Here is a 24,382-nt window from a genome sequence, read left to right as displayed (position 1 = left end):
GGTTTACTGCATTATCTCAAGGTATTGCATTATTCATTGTGTGCTGAGATGCCTGCTGGTTCTGTAGCAGGGCTGTGACTTGGCTTTTGGGAATTGGAGTCCTAAGCAGTTCTTGTTCAGTATCTCCTGCACTGCTCACAGGAGGCCTCAAAGAGTTACAAGATAACCACAACCCATTTTCCAGTGGGTTTGGAGCCCCACCGCCACCTCCAACCCAGTTTGGATAACAAAAGGTCTTTCAGTGTTTTGAGGGAAATTAAATGGGAAGTTACTACTTAGGGAGAAGGAAAGTGGATTGAGGGGGAACAGATTTAACTCCCTGCGGAGTCCAGCATGGAGCAACAGCCATGCTGCAGAGAAAAGGCAAAAGTGGCCATCAAGATACATGGGGGAAAATGTGGGGCCAAACATCTCCCTTCACCTTTGTGATTTGGTGTGTTGTGTAGGAGCTCTTGCAGGTGCTGAACCTGGAACATGTATTTTACATTTTGATTTTGAGAAGGTATTGAGAAAATGGTAGCTTATTGCATTCAGCTCGCTGCCTTTGTTGTGTCTGGCATTGCTGCAGTGTTGTTTTATTGTAATTGACCTGATGAGGTTTGACAAATGGACTGTGCTTCTATGATCTTAAAATAAAGATTGATTCTTTATGATGAGACTCACACTTAAATACAGAAATAAAAGAAAATAAGCCTGACCACAGATATCGCAGAAATAGATACAGGTATTATTACCTGAGATGGTTTTCTGTGTGCTAGTTGTAGGTCTTTGTCTTTTAAGGTTTCTGACAAACGTGTCTCAGTGAAAATTCAGCACTTATTAACCAACTTTCATTGGCAGGCTTACCAATTCTTACATTTTTCCTTGTTACTTGGTCTGCGCTGGCTTTGCAAAATGCTGCGAGTAACTGTATTCTGCTGAAGTGCATGGCATTCCTACCATGTCGAAGCGTCCTCCTACCTCACGCTGGTAAGGAAGGCCTCTGGCTGTGTGACATGTCCCCCCCATCCCAGCACAGCCCCAGGAGCAGGGTCAGAGCTGCAGCACTGTGACCCTCCCTGCAGGGAGTCCCACAGTGATTCAGTGAGAGAGTTTGGGTGGAATCACAACGAACAGGAGGACAGCATCAACTGCAGCAGCCCTTGGAGAGTTGTTATTAACCTTGTGTTCACAGAGGGCCTATCTATTGTTCATAAAATTAAATTATGATGTAACTTTAAAAGTTTCAGTGAAGCAGGTTGGATCGTCAGATGATGCCTTGCATTTTATGTGGCTGTTCCTCTGAATGCTGTGATGTAAGCATACTGGTTCTAATGAGGCCAATGAAAGTGTGCAGTAGCTGTGGAGCAGGCTGCTTCCTATTGGGAAGGTTCTTGCCTGTTTTGGCAGATAGTTTTATTGCATTTTGGTGCCAGAATTAAAGCACTGGAAAAGTCTTATTAATGCCACAAAATCAAATGCAGCATGTTAGAAAAGTGCCATCTTAGCATAATGCATCTATGTTGAACATTTTAAATGAGTCTTGGCTGTATTAACACGTATTGTTACTTGCTTAGTCAATTAGTAGAGTTGGGCATATGAAAGCAATCCAGTGTTGCAAAATGATTTTATTGGGCTAACTTAACTCTGAGGAATGTTTTCATACTAATTTCTTTCCTTAATATTCAAGCACCAATTTGAGGCACTAGAATTACGTTGACACCAGGGGGCACTCAAATGAGTGCTCCCTGGAACTGGAGAGCTTTGTGCTTTGATGCTGAAGGTGCAGCACAGCGAGGCACGGCGCCTGGCCAGGAGCATTGCCTTTGCATGTAAAGCACATTCCACTCACGTTGTGTTTGGTTTGAATTTGCTTCCATCTATTTGGCACTGATATACGTGCCTTTTTGTAAATGTTTTATTGCTACAACTTCTGGTGCTCTTGAAATACACTGATTTAACTTCTAGTGCTCCTCCTCTTGGCATTTCAGAAGCTTTGTCAATCTCAGGGAGTTTTTCTTGACTACATATACAGGAGGTTGAGACAGTTGTTCAGTGTGAAACAGAGGGAAGATGCTGCATTACAGGGCTCTTTATTGCTCAGTAACCCTAATGAGATGAAGGACCACTTGTAGGTTTCATAGTCCTGTTGGTCACTTGGAGTTGTGCAGAGAATATTGCAGAAGAAAGTTGCTTGTTGCATGTTGATGTTTATTCTTAAAGGGTAGGCTTTCTGTTCAGTAAAATGTTACTTTCCTAACTTTCCTCTTTTTATCTAAAAGCATAGTAGAGAACTTTCTATAATCAGAATTGTCATTTTTTACATAAGATGCTTGCATTTATCTTCTACATATACTCACAATATGGATATGGTGTATATTGCATTGAAACTGTCTATTTCTCTTAATATTACTTAGTGTGATTTGTAGAAAATTGCATTTCCTTCTCTGCAGGAATAAATAAGCATGTAGTATAAAAGGATTTTTCATGAGTACTGAGAAACTATCATTTATTTCAGGAAAATATTGCTAAGACTTTCACCTATTCAACTAAAGGATTTAGGTGTGCTTGAAGAAGGTATGCTGCTAAGGAAGGAAGAGGTTTGTTGTGCTGCTTTTCCAAGCTCTGTTTTGGAATTTGCACTGCATTTTACAGAGTTCTCTGGTATTAATGCACACCGAACTGCATTTGTCCAGGTGGGGGCAATGTTGCATTAAAAAGCTGGATCTGACCAATCTTTTTACATCAGGTAATAAAGTCTGCCCTTTTCCACCCCAAGTACTTCATTGACTGCCATTAAAACAATTTATCCTACGGAACAAAATATTGTATTTATTACTTCTTGAAAGCACTGCCTTTAAGATCCCAGGATATTAATGTGTCAGATGTAAATGCTCCTCTATTTTATGTGGGTGAGAGTAATATTTTCATTTGGCCCTGTGCATTTTTACACGTTTTGAAGTTTGATGCTATAATAATATGCAAAAATTATGGTTAGCTTTAACCTTTCAGTCTGCAGTTTTGAAACAACTTGTTGTTAGTTATGGTTTTGTTTCTAATAATAATAATACCAAGTACATTGCTACTACTTACAGGCTGATTGCAAAATCAACTGGCTATCCATTTTTTAAATAATTCCTTTGGCTCGGTGTCTCTGGTTTGATTAAAATTTGTTGTTTTCATAAAATAGACATATTTTTCTCCTTATTATGCCTATAGAAAATATTATTTTTAAGCTAATCTACAAAAAAAAAAAAAGATTAAAAATATATTTTCTAGAATTGGCAGTAGTTTTCCCTGAACTGCTTGGGTTGGGTTAGTGTTGGATAATTCAGGCTCTGAGTGTGCCCACTGTCAGAATAGGCAAAGCAGAGGTCTTTAAGAAGGGACACAAATTTTAGCGTTCTTTAAGTGCTGAATTATATTTTGCTTCTTAATTTGATGGTCTTTGTACCTTGCAGCACGTAAGATTTTTTTTATTGCCTCTAAATGAAATGTATCTTTCATATTTTTAGATTAGTATTCCCACCATTCAAAACACCTGAGAGCACGCAATTGCCTTGGCTTCTTTTGTGTTGATTTGACTAGGGGTGTTTAAATAAAATAAGTGGGATAAAGCCTAGTATTTTTAATAGCTGTTGATTTAATATTGAACATTCACAAATGCCTTTCAGTTTAATCCACTTTTGGTGGCAGTCTTTGTTGACGTAAAGTATTTTAGAAATACCCAAGGTACTGCTTATCTTGGATAGTTTACAATAGCAAAGCCTTTCTTGGTTTGAGGAACTCCATCAAAAAGCTCAAAATAAAATTGTAGAGGGAGTCTGTCTGGCTCTTACACCGCTGTATGGCTCAAAGCAGAGGTGCCAGTAGGCTCCAGCATACCCGCCGGGTACCACCTAGGAACCAGGTGCAATTCCCACTCCTTCTGTTCAAAACAGCCTTGGGTCTGTTCAGGAGCCCCTTGCTGTGCCCATGATGGACACGTGGCTCTCAGGTTAGGGTCATGAGGAGCCCTCCTGGTGTAGTACTGCTCTATGTGTAGGCTGAGTCACTGTAGGTCTTTAAGGAAAGAATATTTCTGATTTCAGTTGCACATTGCCATATTGTATCTACAGCTTGAGGTGCTGCTCTGCAGAGTAGATCGTATTTCTGAAAAAGAAAAAAATGTTCTTCCTGGCAAAATAGCAGGTGTGGCTGGGGAAGGGCAGCCTCAAGCTCCTTTTCTGAAGAACCAGTTGCTGCCTTCATTACCGCACAAATGATTTGAACGTTTGGACTGATTTTCTGTGGAAAAAGCCAGCAGCTTTTTTTTTTTTGCATTCAGTTGTCTTGTTCTGTACAATGTTCTGAAACCCCTTTGTGTTGGATTCCTTTTGAAAACTGATCTTTTGGAGGTTGACTGAACAATCCTAAGAACAATTACAGTATCTCAAAAAACAAAACAAAAATATTACATGAGTGTGTACCATCATTGGTCTCTATCTCAGTTTTCATCAAGGAAAAAAAATCAGAAGCATTAACCATTTGCTTACAGGAATGTGTGTGTGAGCGTGCACATATAGTAAGAGTAGTTGATGGTATTTACAGTGAAGATCAATGAGTAAAGATCTGACACTTCACCTACTCCTGCAATCTGCAGCAGTTGTTTGTCCAGGTCAGAGTGCCCAGGATGGGCTGAAAGCTAAGACTCTCAAGTCTAAATGTTAGCACATGAGCGTGGTGGCCTGAATCAGAAATATCGGCCAGATGCTGTTCAGCTTACACAGAGCTTTCAGCTTCTCAGTGTAGGCATCTAGAGTTACTTGAAAAGGTAGCTGTGTTGTTCATGTTCTATGCTGGTATCTCTCACTCCTGGTGAGGAGCTGATGTGGCTTGCTCAGCGTGACTGTGTGCAGCAGTCAATGCAAGCCTTTCCTTGTACATTTTCTCCTCCTCCCTGCAGCTCTGACATCCCACTCCTTGTTGGAGCTCGCAGCAGGTGGCAGCGGGCCAGAGCGTCGTGTTCACTGCCATCTCTGCTACGTCGACTTTTCTAAATAGAGTGCTGTTGCTTATTAAATATGCCAATTAAAAATGGATAATAAAACCAGGGGGAAAAAAAGCATCCATTCAGCAAAAAAGGCAATCTGTTTGTCAGAACTTCACCTGGGAGTTTGCCTCACTTGGCATATTGCCTGCATGGGTCCGGTAGAGGTGTGAAGTTTGCAGCACTGACACTTTGCCTTCTGCGTCTCGGAAAGTCTCGGCTGTTGCCTCATCCTTCTCCCAACCTGGCAATACCAGCTCAGTATGCCCAATCTTTATTTGTACCCAACCCTTCTTTATTGAGGACATCCCTCTGCTTTGCAGAAACGTGGGGAGATGGCTGTCGGGGTGAATTCAGCTGTGAATAAGCTAATCAGAAGGTTCTTGACTCTTTGTGCTGTCAAACATTACATTTTTAATACAATATTGATACAGACTACGTGAGGGTGACGGAGGGGTGATGCTTGATTATGGAAATGGATTTTTTTAGTGCAGGAGCTTAAGGTTGTTGTCTTCAATTTCTTCAGTACACAAATCTTGTAAGCAAGGAATTCCTTCTCAACCTGCATGTGAAAAGAATCAGAAATAGTGCAGAAAATCTTACAGGGTTATTTACTGAGCTGGTGCTTACATCCTGCTGGCTTGGTGAATTCATTGAGATTTAGATTTTGTATCCTGCGAGATAAATGGATCTGAAGTTCTGCTTGGCTCAAATTACTGAGACAGAGAGCTGGTACTCCCACACACTGCTGTTGGTTTAGGAAACCATTTTCCCAGAGGCAGAGCAGAAGGGCACACCTTCCCCAGCAACCTGGGGGCATGGCCATGCACACCTACGCACAGCTGCACACCTGTGCCAGGCAGAGAGCCACGGCGTGAGCCACGGCTTCTGTGGGCGGGAGAGGGAGGGGAGCCCTGGTCGGTGCAGGACAGGAGCACCCAGGGAAAGTTGGTTGTTTGGACTACTGGTTTTTTACCATTCTTTTTGGTAACCCAGTCAGCCCAAACTTGTGCATGTTCTTGCTGCAGCTACTGAGCATCTTGTAGTTAGCAGTGTAGAAATTTTGGGCACACAGTTTTCTCTCATTCAAAATTCAGTGAAGACTGTTGTTGTTTTTCAGCCTCTCCTTTTTGAAGCAAAGCTTAATGGTAGACTTTGCCATCTCTGCGTGAAAGGTTGAAACGAGCCTCGCAGTAGCTGTAATAGTCTAGGAGAGCCTGTCGTGAGACAGTGCTGCAGAAGGAGCAGATTTGGGAAGGCTGCGGAGAAGGTGAACATGAGGACACATTGCTGAGGACAAACACAAAAATATGAGCCCACATATAAATCGTAGCCCAATGTGCGTAACAACAGTCGCATCATTGCTGTCTCTGTAATTGTGTTATCTGTGTGGGCTGCAGGAACTTCTATTGAATGTGAGACTTAACTAAAAAGCCTAATGCTTTCTTTTGACTTTCTGGAATCCAGGTTCCTACACATAAAATACTATAGCATTTCTCCGAAGTTGCGCTAAACTACAAGGGTGTTGATAACAACAGCTGGTTCTACAGTCATCAGGCCAAGGCTGGCTGCATCTTTTACAGAGCCTTCTTGGCTAAGACCTCTCTCTATCATGTTAGATGGAAGCTAGTCAGAGCAGAGCACCTCTTCCAAAGCAGCTTCCTGAGTATGCAGGACTTTATGCTGTTCTGTTCCAGCTCTCTGTTGGGCTTTGTGATGTTATCTTACTCGAGGTTGCTTTTTTAGTTGATAATTCTTGGCTGGTCAGGAGATGAGTGAATAAAAAAGTGTGTCACTAGAATCTCTATTTTATTTTGATATCATTTACTGTGATTTATGCTTGTGGTTGGCTATTAAGCCACTCTATTTCCAAATCACTTGGCACGTTTCCAAAGATGCATCTCATAGAAATCCTGATACCTGATTCCCTCAAGCTTGAAATTGCCTTGAAGTGTTTAACCAAACAAATAGTCAACTTGTGTTAGTGTGTGGCTGCTTCAAGATTTAATTGCCGCATGAAGTCTTAAGCACAAAGCGTGCTCTTGGCAGATCTGGAGCAGAATATAGTGAGTTTACAGAGAACAAAATCTCCAACGGGGGGTGACTTGCTCTTATTACCATAAGAGGAGGAAAAGGTTTGTGTACCTTGATTCCTGCTGTCCTGGGACTGGGCTGGCACCAGTTCATCTCTGTGGCTGCTTATAAGTGTGTTAGCTAATAATGACTCAGATCCCTAAAACCTCAGTAAATGTAACTGAGTAAAGTGCACCAGTATTCATGCCTGTGCACCTTTAACCCAAGGTACAAAGAGGACATGGTAAGACCTGGCGATAGCAGCTTTCTCATGGCTGGCCCTGCAATCCCTGGGGGAAGGGAAGGCTTTGTTCTGAGGGCAGGCAGGGGCTGCAGGAGCTGGGGTTTGGCCGGCCCTGTGCCCAGCACACACTGCACCCAGGGTCTCGTGGGACTCATGGCAACAGTAGCTCTGCAGCATTCGCTGAAGAAGACAATTTTACTTTTGTAACTGCCGAGGAGACCCAGCTCTGACTGTGCATGCAGAGCAGCTCTGCAGAGCAGCAAGGTGACAGCTTTTACATGTGAACTCATGGGAGTAGCTGTAGGCTTCCCAAGAAATGCTTGCAAGAGCTTGTCTTTGGGTTGGGTTGGTGGTTGGATCACTAGCAATTCATACACATGGCTCAGATATCCCAAATAAAGTATTCCTTCCCATTGTGATATTGGCCATAATTTGCCTCATTGCTTGGCAGTTTCAAATTATTTGACAATGAAAATGTCAGCAAGCCTATAAAAGTTAAAAACATGCTTAGAGGAGGAGGATGCTTTACTTTGGAAAAAAAAAAAATAGTATACAGTGACTTTACGCAGAAAAGAACCACAATTTTTCTAACTGAAGTGTTGGAAAAAGAAATTTGTGATGCTTTGCTATCAAAGGTTAAGAAAGCTAAAAGTGGTATTAAAACACCTATTATTTTTCTGGACTTTAAAGCCAAAGATGTAAGTAGAAACTTGCATTTCGTGGTGCCGATATTCTGTGCAGGTGACAGGGCCACCTTCCAACTCATCTGTGTTGTGCCAGAGCTGCTGCCAGGGGAAGGTAAAGAGAGCTTTCGTGCATAGCATCACGTAGCATTTCCAGTACAGCAGTGCCTTAGAATCCTGCATTCTCCTTAAAATCAACAGGACTCGAGCATCCTTGAAATATTTCTTCCAGATTGCCCCGCTGGGTTGCTGCAGCAGGGTACTGGATCCACATCCTGGGGACGAGGAGGAGTTGGTGACCCAGGACCTCCAGGGACAAGTGGAGAGGTCCCTGCTGGAGCTGTGAGACTGCAGTGTGTGCTTCTGCTGCTTCTCAGCTGGGGACTGCATTATGTACAGCGTGATCTTAAGTTGTGTCAGGCTTCTTGCCTGTGAGGGGAATGAAATGCTGTTTGTTAGTTTTGAAGGTTAATTCTAAAATAGATGCAGGAGGCAACTTTATTGACTCTGTTGGCTAACGTTGTAATACTGTCAGTAGAGTAAGTGACGGGTTATCTGATTTTTGTAATACTTCACACTGCTCGGTTTTAGTTAAGCATATGAAGTATTTTGTAGTATGTTTGGGAGGAAGAATTATAGATCTCCTAAGGGAGATATATGACCATTTAATATTTTTTGTGTATCTGTTACATGTAGTATAGCTTCTTACTAGTTTTAGAAAACAAAACAGTAATGTGGAGTTTTTAGAACAGCTTAGATCTTCTACCTGTTAAATGTTTTTATATACCGTGCACTTTTCACCCTGAAATGAAGCTAGGTAGTTTTCATTGCTTTTGCTCCCAACAAAACAATGCAAAGAAAGATTAGATTCTCTCTGCAGTGCTTTTAAAAGAGATTCAACTGTGCCATAAAAGACTCAGATTCAGGCTCCATCAGTGAGCACACCGACACGTAATGCTCTCTGATCACTGACAATTCTTTTCTGGCCACTTTCTCATCTGAGGCACCTCAGAAACATGACCTTACCTCTGGATACATCTAAACCCACTCTTCACAACTGCACTCTTCCTGAAAAACAGGGAAGGGTGTCCTGGGATGAAATTTGTTGTTGTTCTACAGTAACTAGAAGTTCTGGAGTTTTCTATAGAATAGAAAACATACGTAGTCCCTTAGATATGTAACATTCCTATTTCAGTTTTAGATAAAATAATGTTTGGAGATACTTATATTATTGTGTATGTTACTTGACTTTAAATGATCCTTAAAAGGTAAAGCATAGATTAAGATGTTTGAGGCCTGTTCTTATTTTTGTGTTTAATTAGTTTATATTGCTGCTGTATTTGATAATAGTCCAGATAACATGAAGTAGTCGTTTCTGCACATGACTCTGGTAGGATTGCATCATCAGTTCATTTTTAACATGCAATTGAGTATGTACTAGAATTTAGTTATTAGTTTATCTTACTACCTAGCAGTTACCATTTAATTTCAGGGTAAAATAATGTATTTTATCTAAGGAACCAAGAGTTAAGCAACCTGCTTTTAGGAACTTTTTTCAGTTAGGAACAGCAGAAGATAGCAGCTTAGACTTAAAGTATGCTTCACCACATATTTTGCCTGGCAAGCAAGGATACAAAACTGCAATCTTCTCAGGCTCCCATTATTTCCTCAGCTACAACAGCAACAATATTTGGTCTATTTCCATGTCTTGGGAAACATTTTAACTAATGGATGTGTTCCCAACTGAAGTTAAATGGAAGAGAATTCCCAGTAAGAGCCAAAGTATCTCCCAAATGTAGAGTTTGTTTTGAATGCTTTTTCACTGAAGCATGTGGTATGGAAGGTGGATTATTGCTCTGTGGTGGAATTTGAAAGATCATCTTCCCTCATCTCTGCTCTTCTCTGGAAGCAAGGAAACCTGAACAAATGGTGCTTCCTGGCTTGCGAGCAGCTTTGTGATAGCTTTTTTCCCCGTTACTTAGTGCTTCAGTAGCTCTAACAACTATTTAACAGTCACTAAACAATGAATGGGTTTGATGAAATACTGACAATTGTAATTTTTCAAGAAATAGTTAGTGTGACCCCTGCAGTAAGTTCAGGTTAACCACTCTCTAGGTAAAACGTAGAGAGAACAGTAACTTCTAGTAGACTTGGACAGGGATTTCAAAAGTTGCAGGTCTCAGCTTTACTGCAGCCATGCTGAATTGACACTTACAGAATGGAACAGGTAGGCCACAAAAACCCCACCATGCACCATGAGACTTTGTTTGTGACTTTTGAAAGAGTTCCATTTGGGATTGGTTGAAAGATGAGCAGCTATTCTAACAAGTGTGTCAGCTTGGTCTGTTAGAGAACCCAGCACCTTCTTATGTAATTCTTAGTTGCTGCAGCTACTTAGATGTGATTTTCTGTATGCAATACTAGTTTTTTGTACAAAGGAGTCTAACCATGAAATCAAAACTTAGTGTCGATGGGGTTTCTGATGCTGAGGTTTGGCTAAGCTTGTTTGCAGTTGCTATATTGGTGTCAAATCCTGCTTTTTCACCTTGTGGTTCTGACGTTTGCTGTCTGGTGTGTATCTTTTTTCAATTAGTGACTTTCTCTTTTAAAATACCATGTTTCATCTTTAAACAAATGTCAACAGTACTTGCATTGACTCTGCCTTTACATATGTAACTTTACAATAGTCTCTGTAACCTCCTAGAGTGCGTTGCTGTAGCTTTAAACTTCCAACACTTCTGCATCTGTAAAGCACAGGGTTTATTCCTGCAGTTCCAGTCCTGCAAGTCTCCGCAGTGAACCTTGCCCGCTGTGGGGAGGCTGGTGATGACTTCAGCAGGGCCTGCACTGAGTGCAAAGATTTCATTCACAGAGGAAATTGCTGGGTGGATTTTAAAATTTGAGTAAATCTTCATGAGTACGTGTCTGTCTGTGTATGCAGTGGAGCAAGAGGAGTCTCAGCGCTGCTGAAGTACTATCTTTGCTTTATCACGGTTGCATTAGTTTGCTTACTGTCTGCTGCTTTCAGTGGCAGTTAGGTTAGAAATGGTGAATGTTTACAGCCAAGTGCCACAGTTCCTGTTGCAGTTGCTTACACTTATCTTCACCTGGCCATGTGTGCTGGCTGGGGGCAGAGCTGTGCCGCACGGTTTTGCTAATTACTGCTGTGATTGGGACTTGGTAGCAGAGGAGCCACAGCAGCGCCCTTCCTTTTCTGCTCCATCTGCCCAGCCCTGTGGTGGGGCAGAGGCATGAGGCAGAAAGCTCTGAGGTGTTCAAATACAGCAAAGGAAAATTATATTTCATGCGATGAGAGTTGCAGTTGTTTGAGGTCGCTGTGAGAGGACTTTAATTAGAAGATTTCAGCTGTGATTCATTACCTAAGAAACCAGGAGGCCACACAAATACTGTGTGTCAAAAGCAAATTCTTACGTGTAAAATGTGCCTTCTTATAATCGATACGTGATGAACTTGGAAGCTATTTGCTAACTATTGTTTGGTCCAAATACTTATTTGGTAATTTGCTGATATTTGTGCCTGCTATAACAAGTGCAGTTAGCTTTGTCAGGTGGGCCCAGGAGGCACAGTATTGCAGATGTCTAACCAACTTGTCACACAGGTGTGGGGACCCACTAGCTGCTCTTATGGATTGAGTTCTAGCAGCTGAGCATTTGGTGGTGAGTTATTGGTTGGTGTGTAGAATGATTCTCAAAGGATAAGAGGTTTTATTCCCATAAAAGAAAGCATTGTTTTTTTTTTCTTTACCTTTCATGCAGAAAATTACTAAATGTTCTTTTCTGGTGCGATCTTCCCACAATGTATATTTCTTTAAGCCCTGTTAGCTAAGTTTGTCTTAAAGGAAAGTTTGTATTATGAGCAGAGGCAGTCAGCCTTTATTGGGGACATTTTATTTAAACCATCAGATGTGTTTTGACACTTCAGTACAAAAGGCCATGATTTAATTAGCATTTCTCTGTTAAGTTTTGAAGTTAGAGCCTTTACATGGTACTGGCATTTCTCAGGAAAGAAACAAAAGACATTTCATCTTCTGAGAAAAGGTCCCAGCAACTGGAACTGTACACCTGGAAGAAGATTCCTTGTGTGATTTTTATCTTCCTTCATGAGCTCCTGCAGTGTTTCCATCCAGGGCCACCGCAGCTGGTGGAAGTGTCCATTTAAGCTCTAGCTCTTCTGCTAGCAGGTTGCTGTCTTCTCATTTTACTTAGGAACAACGTTCAGCTGGGGATTATGTGGCCAGCTACCAAGATGTGGATCATTCTTAAGAGCAGAACAAGAAAAAAATATCTTTATTCTTAAAATTTCTTTGAAATTAAGATTTTTATTTCTCCCCTTTCTATTCCTTTTTAGCCTGTTTGATATGGGAGGAGAGTATTACTGCTATGGTTCTGACATCACCTGCACCTTCCCTGCAAATGGAAAGTTCACTCCTGACCAGAGGGCTATCTACGAAGCAGTGTTGAAGTCATCACGTGCTGTCATGAAAGCAGTCAAACCAGGTAAAAGATCAGTACGTGTCAACAAGAATTGAGAAGCTTGATGGCTGCATCCAGGCTGTCAGGACAATTATGTTTGGATTTTAGAAACTGCTGGAAAGGAATAAGATGACAAAACTTGTTTCCATGTTTAAGCAGCTCTTTATAGCAGAAGATACACAACATTTTCTATGTAACAATTAATACAGAGGCAACTATTAATAGTATTTAAAACTTATTTTGGTCTCCCACTTTAAAAAAAAAAAAAAACACCTTTTTTTAAAAGATAAGTACAGCAGTGACAGTTGTTATTCTGCTGTTTACAGTGGCAGCCATGTATTGTGTAAGCTTGTGCCAAAGAATGAAGTCAGAGTTTGAGTTGAACATGTCATGCTTCAATTTATTTCAAGCATTTTCTGTATTTATCATGTAAAGTTGATAGAAATCTTCTGTGAAGAAGAGGATGATGTGTGCATCTTTGAGAATGGTATTCAGTTAGCCTTAAAAACCTTTAGATAGCTCTGGCTATCAGATATTTCATATATGCATTTAAATTGCAGGTGAGCTAATTCATCAAGTGTATGCCTGGCTTGCTGACAATCTTATTTTTCCCAATTCTACTTTAAGAGCAGCAAATAAATGCATTTAGAGCTAAATGCTGCTGTGATCTTGAGTATTTCACTGATGACAGTACTTAAGAGTTTCTCAGTAAAACCGATAGAACAGATTTGAGAAAAATGTACTTAATGTTCTAAGTGCACTTGTCCTTTATATTTACCACATTAGTTTTCAGACATCAGACACTGAGAGCATGGGCTTTCTGGATTGCCAGTCAGAGGACATGTAATTTTGCTGTTTTACAAGCTGGTAGCAGCACTGTTCATTTGAGCAACTTGAAATGGAGCAATAACACTTGAAGCTTTTCTGAAAACGGAGACCAGATATTTTGCCATTTTAATAGCAGTGTGCATATTCAATCACCTGCTGTTTCTCCCCTGAAGATTTCTGTTCATATTTTACTTTACATTTCAGTGCCACATTATATGCAGTATTTTAGCAGTATTTCTCACTACCAAGTTTCAGAACTTCAGAACTTAAGAGCTAATACAATTATTTACTCAGAATTATGTGAAGAATTCCTCAGTTAACTTATCCATTTGTTTACAGAGTCAAAAAAAATAGGGATGTACTAATCCTAATATTTCTGCATATTAGTTGCAAGAATCCTTTATTAGCTGGAGATTTGTAGACAGGTGTTCAAGGCCAGGTTGGATTGGGCCCATGGGCAGCCTGATCTGGTGGCTGGCAACCCTGCCTATGGCAGGGGCTTGGAACTAGGAGTTCTTTAAGGTGTCTTTCAACCTAAGCCATTCTATGAATAAGACAGAAAAAGTGCCATGTCATGTACTTCTGGTCTACTGGGTTGAATGAGGAGTGTTATTTCCTGGTAGGCCAGTGTTTGGCTGTAGAATAAACAGAGCAAATTGAGTTTCCTGGCGTGGTTGACTCGTACTGTTCATGCTGCTGAGGATGCAGCAAGGGATGAATACAAACAGGACGTGTCTCTGGTGCTCTACAGGGGAAGCCGTTTCTATGGTAAAGGCTGCAGCTTAGCCTGCTTGAACAAACCTAATTGGTTAGCTCATGTACTAAAGCACCAGGATCGCTCCTGAGGGAGTCTGTTGCTGTCACAAAGGGGAGCAGCACAGGGTGGTGTAGCTGCAGCTTTCGCATCTATTCTCCCTGTCAAAAAGAAAGTAAATACTTCAGGTATATTACAGAGGAGGAAAACAAGCTTGTGGGGTTTGAAGTCAGTAAATGTAAAGCCCAGCCCCATTGTATTTTTGTCAGATTTTCTGAATTATGGAGTCCTTGCTTGTTTTGCTGTTATTTTTGTCTTTATTTTCTGGGGTTCCTGAGATCAAAGGAGGGAAAAAGACAGTCAAGTGACTTGGCTCACATGACAATAACCATTAATGTGGCAGGCTGAGTAAAAAGAATTTACGCAGCAGTCAGCAACTGTAGAAAATGTTACTTCTCTCCGGCTGCAGAACTGGGGCCTTAATTATGCCTTGTGGCAAAGGGTCACAGGGGACATCTAGTTGTTGTCTTCAGAAGGTTAATCATTCCCAAAGTCTTTCTCATTGTGAGATAGGAAGCAAGTGCTGCAGAGAGTCACTAACCAAATACTGCATTATATAACTGGTTTTGGAAGGATGCGTATTTGCTAGTCACCCTAAATGGTTTATGTAGATGTGTATCAATCAGAAGAGGGAATTTCTTTTTTTTCCTTAGTTTGGTTCTCATGTAAAACCAACTATCAAGTGAAGTTTCTTTCTGAGACATAGACTCCCTACATTTTCATTCATACTTGTTATCAGTCATCATAATTTTTAAAATACTCTAAGACATCCTATTTTATTGTAGAAAGGTATTCATCTGACTAAGTCGTATGTGTGGTCCAAAAATGCACACAGCTCAAATCACACCTGTGGTTCTTCATAACTTCCATCAAAGAGAACAGAGCTCCTTCTGCGAGCCAGGTAACATACTCTGAAAGCTAAAGGCTCTCTGTGGGATCATAGTCCAAGTTCAGTGCAGTCATCACAACTCCTGCCACAAACTAAATCCATGTAAAATAAAAGAGGAGAAGGACATATTCTGTTCTATTGTGTAAGCAGCAATTTTGAAACTATTGAATGTGGATAGTATATAAGAGCAGCAGTACTAAGTCTCTGAAGTGAAAGAGTCAAAACAGTGAGCTTGTGTGGCAGTGGGATAATTGCTTCTTTCCTACAAAGTCAGATTCATGATCCCAAATGCCAGAGAAGAATGCTGCATTTCTGCTTAGGGGATATTCTTAATGTGTCGAGTCCATCTGGGTTAGATTTACTCTTCCACAGAGCTGAAATACAGGGGCAGATGTGCAAAATACTGACACTTCCATTCCCTTCACTATGAGACAGCATCTACTTCTTACTCAGAACAATGATTTGAGTAACAATTCATTTTTATATAGACATTGTACACAGAATTATTAAAAACAGTGAAACTGTAAAGCTAAGCATCCCAGATTTATTCCAGAAGTTAGTCTTAATTTGTTTCTCTTGTTTATTGTTTTTTGATCTCATTAGATTTGCTAGAATGTTTGAGGCACACTAGGTGTGCTCGTGGAGCACATCACCTGTGGAAATGATCTGAAAAGAATTCAGCTTACACCCTTTAAAACTCCACTTTGAAAACTAAAATACAGAAAGTGAGCATGATGGAGAGAGATTTCACATTTTAGGATGATGGAGTCTTCAGTACCACTGCAGATACATGCATAGTTTCCCCTTCTGCTGTCTTCATGCAATGCACGTACCAGAAGGATGGCTAATGAGCAGCTATTCAGTTATTTATTTTAACCTTTTGTGTCATGCTTGGTCCAGAGTCTGTTTATTGACTGTTCTAAACCTGCTCTGAATCCAGAATTATTAATGTCCTCCTAGTTTTTCTGAGTGCTCACAGTAACAGTATGGGTATCTCTGACAGGTAGCATCTCCTCTTGCCCTTCATCATAGTTATGTGGAAGTGTGCAGCAGTTCCCCTTCCACAGACAGTGGCAGACAGATTGGAGAAGCTGCTTTAAAAGCTACTGACTCATTTTGGATTCCAGGACTGGAATTCACCAGACTTGAGATTTTTTAAGAGTGCTTAACATAGTGCTCTTGCTCAAAACACAGCTGTTTGACCTCTGTTACAGCTGAGAGCATCCAGCCTTTCTGAAAATCAGACTGCAGAACTGTTAAGCCAGGCACTGGCTGAAGGAAGGAAAATGATTATTGAACATAGATATAAAAAAAAAAAAAAGTAAAAATAAAGATGCCTGAAGCAAGTTGCCAAGCATCTTCATGGGAATCTGAGAGCAAGGCAAGAATGGTTGTGAATTCCCAGCAGTGACATTATCAGATTCTCAATTTGCCACTGAAAATAGGTGTCTGAAGTTTTTCCTCTTGAGTCAGCAGTAACCACTCTGCTCTGTCCCTTCTACCAAATCCTGGCTACTGCCTCATTCTGTTTATCATGTAAGTTAGATCCAGTGCTGATGTAATAGCTTTATTAAATAAGAAACTAATTTGTTACAAGTTATACCTGGGAGACCAGTATTGTTGATCATTAATATAAATCTGTTGGAATATGTGTAAAACAATTGGCTTTGCTGAAAGTCCCTCTCTAGAACTTCTAGAAAATGTGTGTTGAACCAGGGCTTGGACAAGATAACCCTCCTGGTGTCCCTTCTAACCTCTCATGATTCTCAATACATGCTGAAATGTGCAAAAGAAAATGTCAGTCATCAACCAAGATTTGTTGAGAATCAGTGACAGTTTCTGGCTCTAGCTCTTAGCAAGGGAGGAGTTGTTTTGCAAGCATAAGGGTAACTTAATGTTTCTGTGAATGAAGAACATTCAGATGTAACCCAGTTTGAGTATCACTCTTGTCCAGTGGATCCCTTCCTGTTAGTGCTGCGTAGGGTCCAGTAGTGATTGCGAAGTTGCTGTGGAATAGCTTCTTTTTTGTCCTGTAACAAGTTGCTGTGTTTTCATGTTGTCCCCAGTCTCTCAGCTGACTTTTGAAGATTATTTTTTGGATTATTATCTCAAGCATTTCAGGAATGTTAGGAATTAGAGTTCTGTAACTCAGACTTGATGAGGACAGGATAGTGGCAGCAAATTTCTCGGACATATTCAATCTGCTACTGTGCTGATAAAAAATAAAAAGGAATATGCTTATATTTAGTTTTGCAATTAAAGCTATTTTGGATGAATGTACAAGGTCACAAACACTATCTTTAAGATTGATGAGCTAAATGTTGAAGTAATCATGAACTTTCCATTTATGTCCCTTTGCACACTGGGATCACTGCACATTCCTGCCTATTCTGGAGAGTAATGGAAAGTCACAGGAGAAGGGGAAGGAAAGGAGCTTGTTGTACTTAGCATTCCTAGTGCTGTACAGACCTTGTGCATGTTTTACAAAAAAAGAAGCTGGAAAACATTCTCCAGTCTCTGCTATGCATCTTAGTAGTGGTTTTTGAGAGAGAGCGAATGAATTGAAACACCTCAATCAGTAAATTCTGTAATCCTAAATTCTGATTAAAAAAAGGCTTTTTTGTATCACAGACTGCTCCCAAGGAAAAGTTGAGGGAGGCCAGGTTGGCAACCACTCAATTCCCTATCTCTATACTTACATGATTTAAAACACTTGTATATCCAGAGTCCCCACTGAACCAAAATTGCATTCAAACCTTAGGAGGGCAGTTGGGAACATTTGCTGATTGATGTTTGTTTTGTTTATTCGCTTCAATAAAATGAAAAAAAAAAATGGTTCAAAATATGCACAGAAGTTGTTCACCAATGAAGTGTGAAAGTTTTCCTCCACAGGATGCTGGCACTACTTTAGGGCTTCCTTGTAGGACTTGTAGCTCTGGTTGGTTGGTTTGTTTTCCAGAGTTCTAGCGTAGGTCTATATGCTTATCCCTACTTTCTGAATTTTACTATTCAAGGTGGTGAGTATCATGTTGCCTCTGGCTTCCAAGTTATGCCTTTCTGATAAATGCTGTTGGGGAATGTCTCCTTCCCAAGGCTAACTTTTCTGATAAGATGGAGGTTTATCCATATTAAGGCTTGAAGATTCCTTAGAAATCTTGCCTGTTTTTAACATTCTCAGAACTCAAGTTTCACATAAAAGCACGAGTTCTGCAAGCTCTTGAGTCTTTTCTTCCTGGATCAAAGACTTTGTTGATGTCAGGATTGCCCAGTGGGCAAGAAAGTACAGTCAGGTGGGCACCAGAAGAACATTTCAGACAAAAAAGTAAATCCACATGTTAAGCAAATGAGATATTCATATACTCTCCTCAGGGAGGTGGTTGAGTCACCGTCCCTGGATGTGTTTAAGAGCCGTTTGGATGTGGTGCTCGGAGATATGATTTACCTGTGGGTTGTTAGAGTTAGGGTACTATGGTTAGGCTGCAGTTGGACCTGATGATCCTTGAGGTCCCTTCCAACCTGAGTAATTCTATGATTCTATGATCCTCAGATCCTACCAAAGATTCCTCTTTTACTGTGAGTGCTGCATAAAGGAAAAGAAATGAGTTGTTCCCACAAGACAGAAAACCAGAGGCAAAGGAGCAGAGGCAGGGTCGTGTCCTTGTCCCTGGTTGCATAGGACCTAACAACAACAACAACAAAAGCCCCTTTATTTGTAGGTACAAAATACTGAGCAAAGTTATCTTACTTGGTCTTGATCTTCTCCTAGGTAGCTGTAAGAGTTATAGCTGTGGTGAGCTGGTGAGAAACTCTGTCCGCTTTTTGTGCCTTTTCTCGTGATTTCTACAATTTCTGTTTGTTGGTGTAGCTTCCTAGGCTTGTTGTAATAGAGAGGCCTTTTTTCACTGGTTTTCTCCACGTACATCCTTCCAAGGGCTGTTGTAAATTAGGACAAATCAAAAGCAGCCTCTTTATTTTCCAGTGCTTTGTCTCCTTCGTGTTTGTTTCCTGCTGAGAGACTCAAGTGGTAAAGCTCATGGAGGTAGATACAAACCTAGGGGATGTACTTTGCATAGCAGAATATGAAATTTTGAGTGGTGTATTGACAACATTTTAATATGCAAATGTTCAGGTCTTGTTTCTTCTATGTGATGATCGCATAAAGTGTAATGTAATGTAAAGTGGCTGTGTTAATACTTTCATAAATAATTCACTTTATACAACAGAAAGCAGTGCAATTTGAATTCATAGTGGTACTATGATTCTTTGTTCTCTGACCTTTTACGTTTTAGCAGTTCTTTAAAGAAGAATAGTGGAGGGTAGGGTAGTACTAAGAACAGAGATTAGAATAACCCAAAAAACTATTTAATAGGAAAGTAATAGCTAGTGGATTTGACATTGCAGATTATACTATTGGCCGTTGTTTCTGTTATTAAATTGAGCAGAACTGTGCTTAGGAACATCTGTAAATTCGAAATTGCATTACAGATGACTTCTTCAGCACTTCGGTCTATCTCTGGTAACTTCTAAAGAGTTGAGGTTTATTTTTTGTCTGCTACTATTTTGAATGCTGCTTTAAAGTAATTGTCGCTGTATTCAACTGAGATTAAAACACATTGCACCTAAAGAAAATAATTGAAACTGCTATTAATATGTATTCCTCCCAGTGAATAAATAAGGTTCTCATTCACATACAGTGGATGTCTTTTGCATCCAAGTCATTTGTTTTTTAAGTAGCCCAGAGATGTACTTACGTACTTAGTAGAACACCATGCAAGCACACTTGCGTGTTTTGCTGCATAAAACCAGAAGCTAATTTAGATAATGTTTTAGAAAGGGGACTGTAAACCAGACCTTTGACAATAGCACAATAGTAAGGGTGTGGGAGCAAAATGTAGTTTATAGTTTGTGTAATTTCAGAAAGTCCATATGAATTATTCCCATGTCCATATGGATTGTTCCCATTCAGATGGTCATATTTTAGGGGAAAGTGCTGGTGGTGGTTATTAATTTGCTGTAATAATCTGAAGCAAAACAATTATTCTCAGACAAAAATGTAATAGCAAAGTTGTAAATTTCATACAAACTCTCCTGAAGAGCAAATGCTTTCAGGGCATGCTATAACCAATACTTAATATTCACAAGTCCTACGGAATGACACTGTGGTATTTTTTCCTCTCGCACTTAAGAATGTGTTATTGTGTTAAAGACAGATTTGAGAATAAATCTTGTCGATCTGTGCTATAAAAAGATACTTGTAGTCTGCTGTCTATATTCTCTGTTGAATGGACTTTGCTCGATTTTTCTTGCTATCATTAATGTTCATAAATAAGCTTCCCTTTGAGTACTTGCTTTCTGAAATTGACACATAGAGGTATTACAGCTTTCTGTGGTTAATTCCGTTGATCTCAGTGTAAAAGCCTAAGCAGGAAATAAAGGCTGAAAGAATGAAGGATGCACAAACAGTGCAGACAGTCAAGGAGCAATCCTTGATTCTTGTGACGTACTATTACATAAAGATGGTGCCATTGCTTACTGGAGAGTTTGTTGCTTGACTTGTAACCAAATCTTGTCCAGAACAGCACTAACTACAGCAAGAGAGAACAGAAAAAGTCGAATTCAGCAGATTCTCAGTCCCTCTGTGCACACGCTGATCTGCTGAAATGTGGGATTTCAGATTGCGAGTCTCACTGCAAACCTTCTGGGAGCCGTTCCTTGCTGCTTGTGACTAATATACAGGAGCTGACCCATGCATACAGTGACCACTGCAACGTTAGGAAGACAAAAATAACGCTGAGCAATTTCCAAGTGCATAAAACCAGCACTTCCCAACAGTTGGGCTGTTCCACCGGGAGCTGGAGCTGAGTGTGTGCCGCTCTCAGCGCTGTCCTGGGCAGCTGCTCCAAGTCACAGCCCAGCCACAGCTTTCCAACTGGGCTCTGCACCTGGACTTCTCTTCTTTCTGTGGGTCTTCAAAGATGCTCCACGTACAGAGCAATGAAAACTCTTACAGCCTATGTTGGCAGCAGTTTTCTATCTTCTTTCAAGAAAATATTTTTAAGATGTTTTTTTTAAATATCCTTTTGTTCTAATTGTAGCAGATTGGACCGGCATAACATTGTACAGTCCTGATGTTAGCAGTGGCTTTGTTGGAATAGCCCATCACAGTGTGGTGTGATGTGCACTAATTTTCCTCCAGTTCAGTGCTCAGGAAATGTACACGTTACATGCTGTAATTTCAGTCAGAGTACAAAGTTCATGAGTCGTTCGATCTTGACGCTACATCAGCTGTAGCTGTCAGAGTGCAAACCTGCTAGACAAAGATTATTCTGTTTGCCCTAAATCTTATCTAAACAGTCTTTTAAAGCTTCAAAGATTGATAAGTTTCCACACCGTAACTGCTCCCTCTGAGCACTTCCCTCTGTCCCCCAGTCTTTTTCCTCTTCTTTGCAGCATGCCCCTATGTGGAAGGAATGTGCAAAGAATTCATAGAATCTGATGGTGCTGCTCAGTCCAAACACCGCATCTCTCCAGACATGGAAAAATTCCTTTTCTTGCTCCACATCTGCATCTATTCAAATTGGTTAGGTTCGGAACGTTGCTTAGGATGTGTTGTAGAGCATGATATGCAGTTTTTGTAAATGAGTAGGAGGGGTTTTACTGCTTAAAACTTGTAAGAACACTGGTTGAAAAGAAATTCCATCATATAAGCAAAGAGCACAAGGCTTCTCAGCCCTTCGCACAGGGCTCAGTGCGTTGGAGGCAGGGGAGGTCACTGCTGGTTCTATTTGGTAGCTCCTAATGCTTTGAGGGAAGTTTTTGGAAGAGTTAGTGTTTAATGCTGGCTCTGACTCATTCGGGTAGCAGTCCCCTGCACAGCATACAGAGCTGTGATCAGCCTCACTGTTGCCCAAATGCTGTCGTTGCTCGAGTATGGAATTTTGGTGGCCCAGAGTCACCTTACCTGGCTGGAAAGCTGAGCAACTGCTTGGTAGTCCATCTAGGTTGCCATAATGAAAGCATAAAAACCAGAAATGCAGCAAATTATTCTCTAGCACTCAAGTGAAAAGGGAAGAAATCATTTTATAATTCGAACAATATTTACTTTGTTTTTTCAACTGGGCTTGATTCGAACTTTGAAGGACCTATTATTTTATGTCTGATATGGTTATTGCTTGTTGGCAGTTGGGCTGTCCCAGTGGCTGGCTGGCCAGGGATTGCATCTTCTGTCTGTGTTTTAGTGGCACTGCCAGGAGACGCCAGGCCTTTTGCCCTTGTCTGTGGACTCTAAAAAATAAGTGTAATTTAACCTTAGCACAATTTGGGGAGAAGGTCCTACAACCTTGCCATGCTATTTTTTTTAGTAGGATTGTGACATTTGTGCTGGCAAAACAAAAAACAAACAAAAAAAAAACCCAGCCCACCCTACAACAACAAAAAAACTCTGCTAAATCATTTGCGGTTTAATCATTGTCACATTACAACCACAAAGTACCCTAAGTAGCAGCCAAAAAAATCCTGTTAGGCCTTTTCAGAGCACTTTCCGACCAAAGTGGCTAAATACCATGCAGTAATTCTAAATTACTTTTGTGTGCTGTTTTGACTTTATGTTCTGGAATAGCCTGTAATAAAACTTCAGAAAATAATCACTTGAATGAAAATAGCAGCTAGGTAACAGCAACTGACGAACAGCTGTGGTGTGATATGTCAACTCTTACACTTGTAATTCTGCTATTGAAAAAGTTATGGTCTGTTCATGAAAAGATAGATATGCTTTTAATTGCTGGTTTCACTGGAAGCATTTCTTTCTCTTTTTTTGGAACAAAAATCTTTGCTGTCAGTGGAAGAATCAAAAAGATGTCCTTATGGGGTAGATCCTCCTCAGTTCTGCAGCATAGTGTTTTATCTGAAATTCAGTGGTTTTGGCAAAGAGAAAATAGCAAAGGGGAAATAGCTCCAGGGAAGTAAGACAATACACGTGTTATCTTTCTCGTTACTGTCCCATTAACATCTAAGAACACTGGGTAACATTCAGGTTTAGTTTGCTGTTCTTTTAACTCAGCACCTCTGTGGAGCTCTGTTATACTGTTAGCAGAAAATTAATAACCTCTGTAGTTTAAATGCTTTGATTAATCCACAATTTATCACATTTCATTATTGTACATACCCCTGCTGTATAGTTCACTTTGTAACCTGCGGGTCTCACGGCCTTGGGTTGTGTGTGGGGCTGGAAGAGCTGCCTCTTGCCCTGCCCTCCTACCCAAGCATGTGCTGTGCAGCAAGTAACGAATCACAGCCTAACGAGCCCAGGTAACGAGCTTGCCTGGGGAGCCAACTGTTGGCTCAGTGACCTATATTACCCAGTATCTCGTTTGGCAGAGAATGAAGGATGGAACAGACACTTCATCAGCAGATTTTCCTGAGTGCAGACTCATTTTGGTACAAGCTAAAGTCCAAGGACCCTCCAATCTACCTTTCTAAACCTCATCTGTCAGTGGAGTATAATTAGTGTATAAATTGGCCTAAAGATAATTACGTTACTAACCTTCTTACACAAAAGCATATCTGCAACTATGATAAACTTCTTCAAAGCTTAAAAATAATAGTGCTGAATAATAAAACAGTAAAACATCCTCTGGGGTGATTGGTGGTGTGAGCCTAATGCAGAGTGGTGTTGCAACACCATTAGCTGTTGCAGTGACACATAACTGGTATTAGATCCACGAGTTCTGAGGGGTTTTTGGATTTTACTTGCTTTTAACCATTTCATCTTGCTGCAAGAACGTTAATATGATGTTTGCCTTCTGCTGTGTCAGCTTGCAGCAGGTGACAGAGCGCTCCACCAGACCATGGCTAATCCTGAAAGCTGATGTGTGTGAACATCAAGTAACTTTTGAAAATAGGCTAAAAATAGGTATTTAGGAAGAGTTCTTTATTGATTATGATGGCTTCTTTTCTTCAGCTTATTACTGGTAATAAATTGCTGTAGTCATTTCTCTTATGGCTTTTGAGGCCAAAAGAGTACTAGAAAATGTTTGAAGAAAACTTGGCATTCTGATCCTCTTTGCTTATCAAATCTTTTCTTTAAAAAAAAATTAAAAAAAAAAAAAAAAAAGGAAAGTCTGTTTCTACTCAGTTATCAAAAGTTTATTCCTGGCATGCTGGGAATCTGTTCTCTGCAAACAAGACCGGGATGGATGGCACCATTGGTTTAGCTGAAGCACAGAAGGGTCACTCTGTGTTTGTGTGGCTGTTGTACAGTACTTACAGGTTACATGCTTTGGAGGAGAGTGGAGTAATAATACAAAATGCCAAACAGCACACTGGAAATATCGTGCATCAAAACACACTTT

At 40.5% G+C, this 24,382-nt stretch overlaps 1 protein-coding gene across 3 annotated transcripts in view; it reads left to right on the top strand.

Annotated features, from left to right (window-relative positions):
- Window positions 1-24,382, top strand: part of PEPD (peptidase D) — a 172,620-nt gene that overhangs the window by 127,312 nt on the left and 20,926 nt on the right. For all 3 annotated transcript variants that reach the window (XM_085234518.1, XM_085234517.1, XM_085234519.1), the window contains exon 12: window positions 12,377-12,525. In XM_085234518.1, the coding sequence (XP_085090644.1) occupies window positions 12,377-12,525 (149 nt within the window). The remainder of the gene's footprint in view (window positions 1-12,376; window positions 12,526-24,382) is intronic.

This window comes from Meleagris gallopavo, chromosome 13, assembly GCF_905368555.1.
Source record: "Meleagris gallopavo chromosome 13, MGAL_WU_HG_1.1, whole genome shotgun sequence".
NCBI lineage: Eukaryota > Metazoa > Chordata > Aves > Galliformes > Phasianidae > Meleagris > Meleagris gallopavo.
This window is presented reverse-complemented; position numbering and strand designations above follow the sequence as displayed.